Source organism: Nannobrachium achirus, assembly GCF_963921795.1.
Source record: "Nannobrachium achirus genome assembly, chromosome: 5".
NCBI lineage: Eukaryota > Metazoa > Chordata > Actinopteri > Myctophiformes > Myctophidae > Nannobrachium > Nannobrachium achirus.
The window spans coordinates 52,288,334-52,301,344 of record NC_137814.1 but is presented as its reverse complement, the minus strand read 5'-3'; the positions used below and the strand labels follow the sequence as shown (position 1 = coordinate 52,301,344).

General features: G+C 40.8%; 1 protein-coding gene across 1 annotated transcript in view; it reads left to right on the top strand.

Moving 5' to 3' along the window:
- The window catches only part of LOC308285157 (P2X purinoceptor 5-like), a gene marked incomplete at both ends in the record, with an annotated part of 13,892 nt that extends 3,094 nt beyond the window's left edge, over positions 1-10,798 (top strand). The window contains 9 exons of the mRNA XM_080725874.1: positions 1,217-1,299; positions 1,599-1,688; positions 1,943-2,020; positions 2,263-2,401; positions 3,381-3,514; positions 4,681-4,774; positions 4,969-5,034; positions 5,234-5,297; positions 10,356-10,798. Of these exons, the coding sequence (XP_080582000.1) occupies positions 1,217-1,299; positions 1,599-1,688; positions 1,943-2,020; positions 2,263-2,401; positions 3,381-3,514; positions 4,681-4,774; positions 4,969-5,034; positions 5,234-5,297; positions 10,356-10,798 (1,191 nt within the window). The remainder of the gene's footprint in view (positions 1-1,216; positions 1,300-1,598; positions 1,689-1,942; positions 2,021-2,262; positions 2,402-3,380; positions 3,515-4,680; positions 4,775-4,968; positions 5,035-5,233; positions 5,298-10,355) is intronic.
- Between the last annotated feature and the right edge of the window lie 2,213 nt (positions 10,799-13,011).

Genomic DNA, 13,011 nt, shown 5'->3' with positions numbered 1-13,011 from the left:
GAACTATTGTACTTTGTACAATGCTTGAGTTGCAAAACAGTTGTACTGTCTTCTAATGATAATCTGGACCAAGTTATCAGCTCAGGCGAGGCGAGGCGTTCTGCTATTTTCACAATAGAAAGTTACGTTTTTCAACTTCGACTTTGGACTTTCTCTGGTGGGAGTCGACTTGTGTAATGAAGACTTGTCGACTTTTTCGTTAATGCCCTACAATGTATAAACATTGCCCTGTCTACTATACGGTAGCTCTGAGTCTGCAATTTATATTTAGATCCTATTGATTGATTCATCAGATCACAGACAATACAATCTGTGTGTGTTGTGATGCTACAGTATAATGCTGGGCATGACTGAGCAGTATGTCATATTTTCCACACGAAGGATATATTTTGGTGAATAAATGTTGACATTATTGTTTTCTTCAACATACCTGTCAACAATTTAAGGGTAGATTATTTTCTCTGACTTCTGCTACCCCATTCAATCGTGACCTTGTCCCCTTCACTTATGCTAGTGTATTGGGTGTGCCAACGGCTACGTCATTGTAGTCCTTAGCGGCCATTTCTTGGGTCAAAACACAGGTGTTTCAATTGTTTGATTGCATAGAACTAATGCTATAGTCTAATCAGAACACCTGTGTAAGGCTGTGTTTACCCAGGAAATGGCCGCTCTTAGAACTACATTTGGCACACCCTATAGGCCCTGGCTTTGTTTAAGAAAGGTTGTGAAGACAAATTGCAATTTTTATGACAGTATTGCACCAAAACGTCGCTGATCTACAAACTCACAATGTGTCACGATGCAACACTTTTTCGCTGATTTAAAAAAAAAGAAAAAAGAAAATCCTATGATGACATACCCAAAATATAGGCATTCCATGTGGTTAAGTCTGTCTTTGCGGTGTGTGTGTGTGTGTGTGTGTGTGTGTGTGTGTGTGTGTGTGTGTGTGTGTTTGTCAATACTTAAAGTGTGGTTCCTGTGGAAATAAGCCTCGGCTTTATAGGATCTCCTTTTAGTTGACCTTGTACCAGTGATTTGTACTGTCATGACTGTACCCTTTTGTATTGCAAACTTCTAATAAATTCTTCAATCAATCAATCAATCAATGGTGCCTGCCACCCACAATAGTACACCCAATGAACTGAAGCCAATGAAGCTCTGCTCATAAGTGTCAGTTTATTGAACTGCAGCTATATTGTGTTATGTTTGTCTGCAGAGTTTCAGGGTGTTGTATGGCCACTGTACAGGCAACGAGGACTGTAAGGAGGGAGAGACTGTCGTGGCTGGACATGGTGGGATGTACTCCAGTGTTGTTTCCTTTTTTCTCTCTTTTGCATGCACTGTTATCTATTTGAAATGAGATTGTGTTTTAGTGTTGAGAGACTGGATAGCTTGGCTTGGTATTGTTGAAAGACTAATTAGTTCACTGTTCTATTAATACTAATAAGTTAAACCAGAAATACTAACTGAGGATAATGGGGAACGCTGAGGTTTTATTTGAACCGATTTTTTTTTTTTTTAATCTTTTTCCCCCTCTGTACTTTATACATCTCTCCCATGGACTAATTCATTTTTATGATGCTCTCTGAAGGAGTTAGGACTGGTCGGTGTTTGAAAAAGGATAACAACTCCAATGGTACCTGTGAAATATATGGCTGGTGTCCTGTTGAGGGACATGTCAAACCACAGTAAGGAACAGCACTAGTACATGTGTTTTTTATTGCAAAGGTTTACCTAATACCTGAAACCTGACTTTGGAACTCTGTTCCACGTTTGTGGGTTTGTTTCTTGCAACTCACATCATGACACACACAGGAAGTGTATGACTGAGAACTGATTTTTTTGTGTCCTTCTTTTGCTATTAAAACTAGAAATAAGACATAAGTAATCCACACACATTAACAACCTGTGTAATGGAATAACGAACCCTACTCTTTTACAGAGGACATCTGTTGAAGGCAGAAAACTTCACCATCTACATCAAAAACTTCATTAGTTTCCCCAAATTTGGCTTTTCAAAGTAAGCAATTTGAAACAATGACCCGGATTCCTTTAAAAGTTGTTAACTAAATACCTTCCATCATTATCCTACCACTATGCAATGTAAAGTGTGTGTGTGTGTGTGTGTGTGTGTGTGTGTGTGTGTGTGTGTGTGTGTGTGTGTGTGTGTGTGTGTGTGTGTGTGTGTGTGTGTGTGCGCGCGCGTGTGTTCGTGTGCACTTGCGTGTGCGCGTGTGTGCCTATTTGTTCTTCAAAACTCAGGTCCAATGTCGGGGAAGGGAATGAATCTTATCTGAAGAGTTGTCGGTATGATGAGGACTTAGATCCCTACTGCCCCATCTTTCGCCTTGGAGACATTGCTAACAAAGCGGGACACAACTTCCAGGACATGGCCACTTCAGTTAGTTTTACAGATTTGTATCGTTTTTAGTTTCATTTGTCCCAGTATTTTAACATTTATTATATTTGTTAAGTGGGTTAGGGTTAGGGTTAGGGGGTGAAGTTCAACCCATTAATGGTTCTTCATGCACCTTCTGATGTCATGTCACCTAACTTGCTACAGAAAATTGATTCAGAACTCGAAAAAGTGCTTTGGGGCACAGGTCTCTGCCAGGTCAGGAAATGTTTACACCTGCTGTGTGTCTAAACAATTGGCGCCTGGTGCAGTAACATGGCATACATGGCTAATATGAGAACCAGCAGAAATTGGCTTACAGGGTCTATAAACTCTGTGCATAACAGTAATCCCAGGTTTCCAGAATTTGGCATATCCTTTTCAGTTTCATTCTCCCATAGCTCCATTTGGCTCTGCCTTGGCTCTGACGCAAGTTTGTTTCTCTCCGGCAGAACCTCTGACGGATGTCTGTTAGGACTCTTCAATGCCTAGCCCGTTCTATCCACGGGGTATATTGCTCTAATAGCTATACCGAGAGTGCTGTGCTTATGTGCTTAGCTTAGTTATCGCTATGTCTGGCTCAGGGCTTTTTTCCAGCTCCATTTGAGGTTTTAACTGGAAACAAGTGAAGTCATATGTGTATTTCCGGTTCAAAACGCTGTTATATGTGAGACTAGAGTTAATTGACCTCGTATCAGTACAACTGGAATTGTGTCACTTGTCCTATCAAAAGGTGCATGTTGAGATCTTGTTGATGAAAAAACTATTCCAAAAACGTCAAGGAAGAAGATTTAGCTTGAGATTATATATATATATATATATATATATATATATATATATATATATGTGGAAGATTTGAGTTAGCATACTATAAATCATAACACTGGCTTTGAATATGCTCTGCTTTGAATTTACAGTATTTGGTATTTCTTCACATTTGTAATGATTGATTGATTGTAAACTGTGCTCTCTTCTTTTTTTCAAGGGAGGGTTGATTGCCATTCTAATAGAGTGGAACTGTGACCTTGACAAGGGAAATTGTGATCCACGTTATCACTTCACTTGTCTCGACATCAATGCCTCCAACAATATAACGTCGTCGACAGGTTTTAACTTCAGGTGATTTGCACTTCAGCCAGTTAGACAATACTGTATTTTGATTGTCTTAAGTAACAGCTCTTTCTTATACCTTAACTTAAAGGCCTGTCCATACTGTCTCCGACCACCGAACCTTGAACTTTCCGACGTGCAGCTTTCCAAATTCTAATTCGGGGTAATGCTGACAGAGGAGATTTCCCTGGTTTGGACGTAGCGCGTGGAAGGAACACGTTATTCCAACCAGTTCCTTTCCCCTCCATCAAGCGTCCCGGCTGGCCAGGGAGGCATTATTGATTCTAGGATTACGTGCATGGTTTTGTGAGGGAATCAACCCTAGGAGACACGGGGAGAACATGCAAACTCCACACAGAAAGGCCCTATCGCCAACCCCACCTAGGGTGTGGGCGCTGATGACGCGGAACCGGTATTTTCTTCCTATTGATTACTCATGCCATTTATTTGTTGCATTCCTAAGACAAAAAAATGATTCCAATGAATTTACCCCCATTGATTCCAAATGGGGACCCAAATGCATTTCGGTCCCCCATCTGGAATCAATATATTTACTAAATCACATTTTTGTCTTGAATGCGACAAATAATTTGTTTCTAAATTGAACTCAAGTCTCCATAGCGTGAGTAATCAATAGAAAACAAGTCACTTTGGGAGTGAACTAGGCTACTCGTACTCATTTAATATGACTAGAAATGATTACCATGGGAACATGTTTTACAGCAGTTTTTTCCTTATATTTTTTAAAACCAGAAGATATCACTTACATCACCTTTGAAGTCCCTCTACTTGTTTATAAAGCTGCTAATGTGTTAGGGCTGGGATGTTTAAGATGTTCTATTGGGGCATGCTAGATATCCCAGATTATGGAACGCCTAAAGAGATTAGAGAGACAGGCTCTGTAGTAATCGATCAATATATATATATTTTAACCAAACCTTTATATAGCCCTACTTCTCACCATTTTAACACATTTTATTTCATTTACTGGTTGATTATGTGCTTCACTTAATAATTTCAGTGTGTGTGTGTGTGTGTGTGTGTGTGTGTGTGTGTGTGTGTGTGTGTGTGTGTGTGTGTGTGTGTGTGTGTGTGTGTGTGTGTGTGTGTGTGTGGATTGATACATAGTTAAATGGACATGAATACTGAACAGTAATATGTTGTTATTTTAACAGATACGCTCACTATTACAAAAATGCTGCAGGGGAAAGCTACCGAACTTTATTCAAAGTCTACGGCGTGCGCTTTGACATCACGGTACATGGAAAGGTATGGGAAATACAACACCAGACAGAAACGTGTCAATTGAAATGTTCAAGAAAACGTGTAACAACTGTCATTTATTCTTGGATATGGAGATTATTTTGGACGATGGCAACCCAGGCCTTTTGTGTGTGCAAGTGACACACTATGTGTGATTATTTTTTAACTAACCTACTTGTAATTTCCACTGTCTTTCTTAGGCTGGAAAGTTTGATATAATCCCAACATGCATCAATATAGGCTCAGCACTGGCGTTGTTGGGTGCTGTAAGTGTAATTCATTTTGAACACTTTGCTAAGAATTAACTTAAAAATGACAGATCTATAGTTTTTGGATATAATGTTATGCAATCTATGATGCCATGATGAATATTCTAAACAACACAAATTTGAACATTTATTTTCTTTAATATCTGCTCCATATGAAATGACATGTCTCAATTTGTACAATTTTTAATTTCAACAGGGAGTATTCATCTGTGACATGGTCCTACTCCATAGGACGAAGAAAAGGACTGATTATCGGAAAAGCAAATTTGAGAAAATGTATGTCAATATAACAAATGTTGTTGTTTTTGTGCCATTTGGTTTTGTAATGTGACATCAGCTAAACGGACAAACTAACTGAAAGTAGATTTCAAGGATTCCTGTGATATCATTATACTAAGCTAATCAACATAAAAGTATAACATTTGTGAATTGGGTAATTATAGGCCTGCAACAGCCACAATTAACGTTGCAAATTACAAATGTTATTAAAGTTTCTTAAAAACATTTGAGGAAATCAGACTTTGGCAAGTACTGTACCGTATATATGTCATATTACTTGTCACACACAACCATAATGACAAAGTGGGGGCGATTTTCAAATCTCCCTAAAGCTCTGTCACTCTTGCCTTCTTTCCACAGCAATATAGGTGCATCTCAACACAATGGTACAGAAGACACGAAAGGATTGGAACAGCAGCAGCTGACAGACCTATCACCAGAGAATTAATCACCATGGACACTGATCAGTGGCCTACAACAACCGCCGAATAAGATGCGCCATCAGGGGAATCACAAGGGTGGGAAAAGTGGGACTGAGTTACTAGGGCCCAAGGTGGAGGGGCCTTAATTATTATATACTTTAGCTATCTATAGCTAAAGTATACTTTAGCGATCTGCTATCTGCGGCAGATAGCAGATCTACAAGCTCACAGCGCGGCACCGAGTGCTGCTCTGCAAGCTTGTAGATCTGCTATCTGCCGCTATCTGTCACAAAAATGTATTCATCTCGTAATCTAACTCCAGATCATGTTCTGGTTTAAAACAAGCCTTTCTCTACTGGCCGTTGTGCAATTGATTGCACTGAACGTGGTTGTAATTTTTCTGTTCTGAGTGAAAGAAAATACGGTCACTCAAAAATTTCAGAAATACTCCGATTACTTTTACCCCAAGCCTCCAAAATATGAAAAAAAAAACTATAAAATACCGTGGCACTTTACATAGAAGGTTTTTCTTCATACATCAATAGAAACTATGTGATGTCTACAATGTGATGTCTACAAAGGATTACAATGATATCATGTACAGCATCATAAACTGTACAGGTGAATAGTATCACAGTATTTTATGTCTGTTGCATACAGTCTTTTGCATACATGTTGTGTAGAGGCCAATTTGTGTTTTTACCTATAACTCCACCGAGTAAAACATTCTATGCACACTTACCAGAGGCCAAGGAAAAACCTATGCCCTGCATTTTTCACATCTGCCTTTTATAGCGCCACCAGAAGGCCGACTTACAGCATGTAAAACAGATTCTTCAATACTACTCCTTCAGATTTGATCCAAAAATCACACAAATCAGTACACAGTAGCTCTACAGTGATGTAATCATGACGGATTTATCCGATATGTCATATTCTATATAACTAGAAGGTCGGCCTCCCCTCTAGGTCGTCGCGTTGCGTCCATAGGAGTAAATATTCGTCGAAAACAAATCCCTGAGGTACAGGGTGGCCACGATCTGATGTTTTTTTTGAGAAAATAATTTTTTTTGAGAAAATAATTTTTTTGAGAAAAAAAAAGTTTTTTGAGAAAAAAAAAGTTTTTTGAGAAAAAAAAAGTTTTTTGAGAAAAAAAAATTTTGAGAAAAAAAAACATTTTTGAGAAAAAAATTTTTTTTTGAGAAAACAAAATTGAGAAAAAAAAATTTCTAAAAAAAAAATTTTGAGAACATTTTTTTTTCTAAAAAAAAAATTTAGAGAAAAAAAATTTGAGAAAAAAAACATTTTTGAGAAAAAAAAACATTTTTGAGAAAAAAAAATTTGAGAAAAAGAAATTTTAGAGAAAAAAAATTGAGAAAAAAAAAGTTTTTTGAGAAAAAAAAATTTGAGAAAAAAGAAAAAAAAAATGAGAAAAAAAAAAATTCCTCGGATCCGCTGGTCCCATAGCTGGGAATACGAGCCAATGGACGGCGGTCACCATGGCAACGGGGGGGCCAATGATAGAGTTATGGGCGGTTTTATTCCCTACACTCTACCGACATCTGCTCTGGCTATGAGTTGAAGTGGAGGCGAAATGGGCGTGGAAGTGGGATGCGGCTCTAAGAAAAATGTAATAGTAGATTGGCTAACATTGGATTCCAAAGTTTGCAGTGCAGGATTGCTCCTTTTTTAACAAAATGCTTCAAATCATGAATGTGTGTGAAATTTTGCACGCACAATGCACATTCCCTCTAGACCAAGGAGCAGATTCCACCCTTCTCACATTGGCCTGTATTGGCCTAGCGCCACCAGCGGGTCAACTTTTGCCATACACATTTTTGGAACAAAATGCCTCAAATCCCGCATGCATCGTCTGATTGCCGTGAAAGGCCCAAGAACGGGTGGCACCCTTTTCACTTTGGCTTATTATAGAGCCACCAGGAGGCCAAAAAAAACCTACCTGACCTGCCGGAGACCTGTTCTCGGAAGAACACTGCTTCTAGTTTTTCTTTGATTTATTTTCCCACTTATCGTGCTTTTCCTGTTTTTTTTCCTTTCCTACTTTTTCTGGCTTGGCCACTTTATCGCTGCTTGCAGATATAGATATTTTTTGTTTTTAATTAAACTGTTGTGCAACAATCCTGGGGATTGAGGGTGGGGGAGGGGGAATAGGGGATTTTTTTTTTCTCACTCACATACATAATACATGCATTGATATGTTTATGACAAGATGTATGCACCTGAGACTGTTTACCCACCTCTGGGGTAATTTCTCTTTAAAAATGAATAAAAAGATTTGAAAAGAGAAATTGATTTTGCATGAAACATAATGACATAAGCAAGCTTTGCGCCCTGTTAAGTCAGTCTCTGAGCTGGTATATTTCCTGATATATTCCCAGCATAAATCCCTGACAAATTAACATTGCTGAATCTGACCACCAACGTGGGAATTGTCAGAAATGCTGGTACGATCAAAATATGAGCATAATATGGCCATAAAGTGCTTGATGAATCTGGCCCAATATGCCCATTCCCAAGATGCACAACAATCTTTCATGGGCAGATGTGACTAGTAGTGTTACTGTAAATAGTAATAAAGAAATCACTGGCTTATTTTGTCTAAACACTTGCATGCACTGGAATCAACATTTCTAAACATGCTAAAGTGATATAGAACAAAGTAAATTAAAACATTTCAACACTAACCTTTACTTTTTTCTAATTGCAATCTAAAATATGAACCCTTGTTGTCTCAAGAATATGTGAAGGATCATACTTACTGTATGCAAATAAGCTTGTAATAAAAATCAACTTGCTTGGCCTTATGCAAAGCCAGTGCAATTCATTTGTGTTTAGGACACAGGGTGCAGAGTCATGTGGTGGAATAGTGACATTGAGAGTGTGACCTTTTTGAGGTACATTTACTTTACTAAAGTACATTATGTCCAATTTTCTATATCTTACTTATACTCCTCTACACCTGAGAAGAATATTGTACTTTTTACTCCACTACAATTATTTGAAAACTTTGATTTGAATTATTATTACAAAACATACAGTAACCACTTCAGCCCTGTAATGGTAGGCTACTATTTAAATGTGGACATTTGAAAATACTAGATCTACAAGCTCACATCTTGTTTTGAGTTTCTGCTATTTTCAAAAGATCTTCATAAATATTGAATGAATATTTCTATAGACATGATAACAAAAAGTGAAAAGGGCTCAAAGCAATTTAAACTTTAATGTTCTGTTTTTGACAGGGTACAATTCATTACATTCTTTTATTGAATTTTAAATGACTAAATATGATCCATGATTATCATAATTCGTTTCATGAATTACAAAGCATTAAATGTGCAACAATTAAAGGCCAAACTAAATAAAATACCAAGTAAGCATGAATAAAGAAACAAAAGAACATGATCATCATTTGACCTTGCATGCTAGCACAATCCTGCCCTCCTTTTCTTCTCCCTTTCATCATTTGACCTTGCATGCTAGCATAAAGACTCAAAGACACTTTCAAAACTACGGGATTGGTAGAATTAGGCCTACATTCATGCAGTTGGTAACAAGATAGCCTTGTTCAAGAGCCTTTCCTGAAGAAATCAGGTTACATTTATTAATCCCCCTATTTTTCTCTTAAATATAAATATTTAAATAGTTTTAGGTCACACAAACAACACGGAACCTTAGGTAAGTGCCCCATCTTGTGGCAAAACAGAGCTATTACACACACCGCAGTGTACAGCAGTAGGCCTACGGTAAACTGGACATATATGTTATCAGTTTAATTCAACACATAGCTACATTCTAGACGTGTTTAAAACAACGAGAGATATGCCTATATTGTTTAACATTCTAGATGTGTTGGTAGTAATTTACGTTACGCCAGAGTTTTGTGTAAGTTGTTGTTGTCATAGCAACCGCATTGCATCGTGATTCGTGGGATAAATATATAGGCCTACAGGTAATTTCAGAATGTAATCTTTTTTTTCACCTTCTATTGAGTAATGACGAGTAGCCAAATTGCTGACATTTGTCATTTGTAACTACCAGAGCCGTCTAATCAGAGAGTCCTGCCACTGCGGGGTCAGAAACAGCGCTGGTCAGCGAGTTTAGAAACTCTAGGCTTGCTAAGGGAAACCACGCCCCGCACTCATTTTTGAAGCTTGTGATTGGCTGAACCGGTGGTTCTGAAAACTAACTGAAAACGAGCGCTCCTTCCCTTAGCGAGTTTCTAAACTCGCAGCCCCATGAAGTGAGGTGTATCCGTGTTAGGCCTATGTTGGGATCGCAGATGCCACCTCACACGTGTAGTTTGTTTACATTCGTTTTGGACTCAGAAACAGCTGTTTCGTCGCGCTGCGCGTTGCTACTACGGTTGCTATGGCTACGCGTGTAACCAAACAACATGCATGGTCATCATCAACAATCAGAACTTGTCACAGATTGTGACGTGGCCACCATGTATGGTCATCATCAACAATCAGAACTTGTCACAGATTGTGACGTGGCAGAATTCGGCGCTATACAAGGAGATCACAGCCACACAGGTAACAGTGATCACTTGTGTCACATTGGTGTGACTTTGTGCATTTCTTATGAACTCAGTCAACATGTACCGACTCAGAGATAGACCTTCATGCAGCGACTCAGACAACATATCCACCTGTACAGCAGATGAATATGACTCCATGGGTTCACCTGGAGACGGCAGCAGCAAGAGGAGGATGAGAGGAGGGGTGAAGAAGCGTGAGGCAGGGCAGAAGAAGAAGACTGTCCCACTGCAAAAACCCAAGGAGAAGAAGTCACGTGGCCGCGTGAAGATAGACATTGAATTCATCAAGGACACGGTGAGGCGACACCAGACCTTCAGCAAGCGTAGGATCAATATGATGAAAAAGGTCAAGGAGCTCTCCATGCTGACGGGAACCCAGGTCCTCTTGCTGGTGGCCAGCGAAACGGGATTCGTCTGCGAGTTTGCCTCTGACAAGTTCCAGCCCGTGATCTCTGGTGAGGCGGTCAAAGCCCTGATTCAGTCATGCCTCAACTAACCTTGCTCGCATCACCAGGCTTTCTATGCCTCAACACTCAACTGCGACCCCCACGGCGAAGACGTGGCTGTCCACGAGATAATGATGATGAAGACCTGCCCACGGATTTGAGCGCCGGTCCACGAGATGATGTTGATGAAGTCGCACCAACGGATTGGAGCGCCTGTCCTGGCTGTCCAGATGAAGACGAGCCCACGGATATGACCACCTGTCCACGAGATGATGATGATGATGATGATGACCAGTAAGACTCCCTAATCGGGAGATAAGCGACCGTCAGGTTGCAGCGTGATTTTAGGGCAAAATGTGTAGGAGCAGTGTCCAAAAATGTGGTTCAAAAAATCGGCCTGATGGTGGCGCTATATGGGACATCCATATTGATGAGATGAGTGTAGACATACTGTGTACCGATTTGCGTGATTTTAGGACAAAATCTGTAGGAGCAGTGTCCAAAAATGTGTTTGAAAAAATCGGCCTGATGGTGGCGCTATATGGGACAGATCCATGTTGATGACATGAGTGTAGACATAGTGTGTACCGATTTGTGTGATTTTAGGGCAAAATCTGTAGGAGCAGTGTCCAAAAATGTGTTTTGCAAGAATCGGCCTCATGGTGGCGCTAGAAGAGGGCCATGTGAGAAATGAGGGGTGGGGTCTCCGCGTTGCCTTGGCGGACGAATAGGTACCGGCCCCGGCTCTCCCGGACGCTCCTAGCCCGAGTTACGGCATTTTATGTGAGCTGCAGTGGAGTGTCCTCCACTGGGGGGCGCCACCACTTTGGCATCCGTTCTGGAGCACCAGGAGTCGGTGGTCCCCGGGAATTCCCCGTGAGCAGCCCCGTTGGGGTGGTCATTTGGTCATTTTTGCACATTTGGTCATTTTTTACATCTGGGGGTCCCTCAGGGACCTGGGGGTCCCTGGAGCTCCGGGGGTCCTTGGAGGTTGTAGTTTGGCAGGCATGGAGTGTGTGTGGCATGGATCGGGGGCAACGGTTGCGGAGATATGAGCAGGGCAATAGTGTGACGTGTGAGGTGTGACAGACGGACGGACGGACGGACGGACGGACGGACGGACGGACGGACGGACGGACGGACGGACGGACGGACTGACGGACTGACTGACTGACTGACTGACTGACTGACTGACTGACTTGACTCACAGTTTGTGGAGGTTTTGATAGTAAGTGCGACCTAACGGTCGCAATAAAGTCACACCCACGGATGTGACCACCTGTCCACAAGATGATGATGATGATAAAGTCACACCCACGGATGTGAGCGCCTTTCCCCAAGATAATGATGCTGAAGACGCACCAACGGATTGGAGCGCCTTTCCTGGCTGTCCAGATGCAGAAGAGCCCACGGATATGAGCACCTGTCCACGAGATGATGAAATGATGTACAACATGTCCGAGTGGGCGCAGGCCTGTTCCCAATTCGATCACTTCAAAGAGGAATTGATGGAATTTGCTCTGAGCATCTGCGCTGCTGATTGAAAAGTTTAAGTTCACTGGTCACAGCCACATATATCAGTGTGCATTGTGCAAGCGACGAAAAAAAAAGAAAAGAAAAAGAAAAAAAGAGGTCCTCTTAAACCAACTGCCCTTTTAAGGGCCACTTCCTCTCCTCTTGCTGTGACCTTGCCGTGGTGGAGAGGCTTGAGTGATTCAGTGATCCTGGGTCCTATTATGCCAGTGGGAGTTCAAGCTCTGGACATGCAGGGTTGTTGAACTACACCGGATTGGTCACAGGTGAAGAGTCCAGACAAACATCAGCAAAGTGTCTCTTTCTTTCTTTAATTAACCGACTGCTACACGTTGCTTGAAAGATTAGAAGCAGAGCCGATGGTTAACCCTAACCCGCAGTGGTTAGTTTAAGGACACAAACCACATGGGTTCAAATGAATGACATTGAACCCGGTTCGATCCCGTTCAGGCTGAACCATTAAGCCTATGTCACTCCCCCTACACACTGTTTATTTGTATTACTTAATTTTATAGCCTAATACAAAATATTATTTTCTCAGTTGCCACAACTTGGATTGTTATTACAAAACATACATTAACCACTTCAGCCCTATTTGGTAACCAATAGAATGTACAGAGACGTTGTACTCTATAGAGTAAACCAGTAAGGCTCCCTAATCGGGAGATAAGCGACCGTAGGTCACTTATCTCCACAAATAGGGCAAAAATGTGTTTTGCCAAAATCTTCC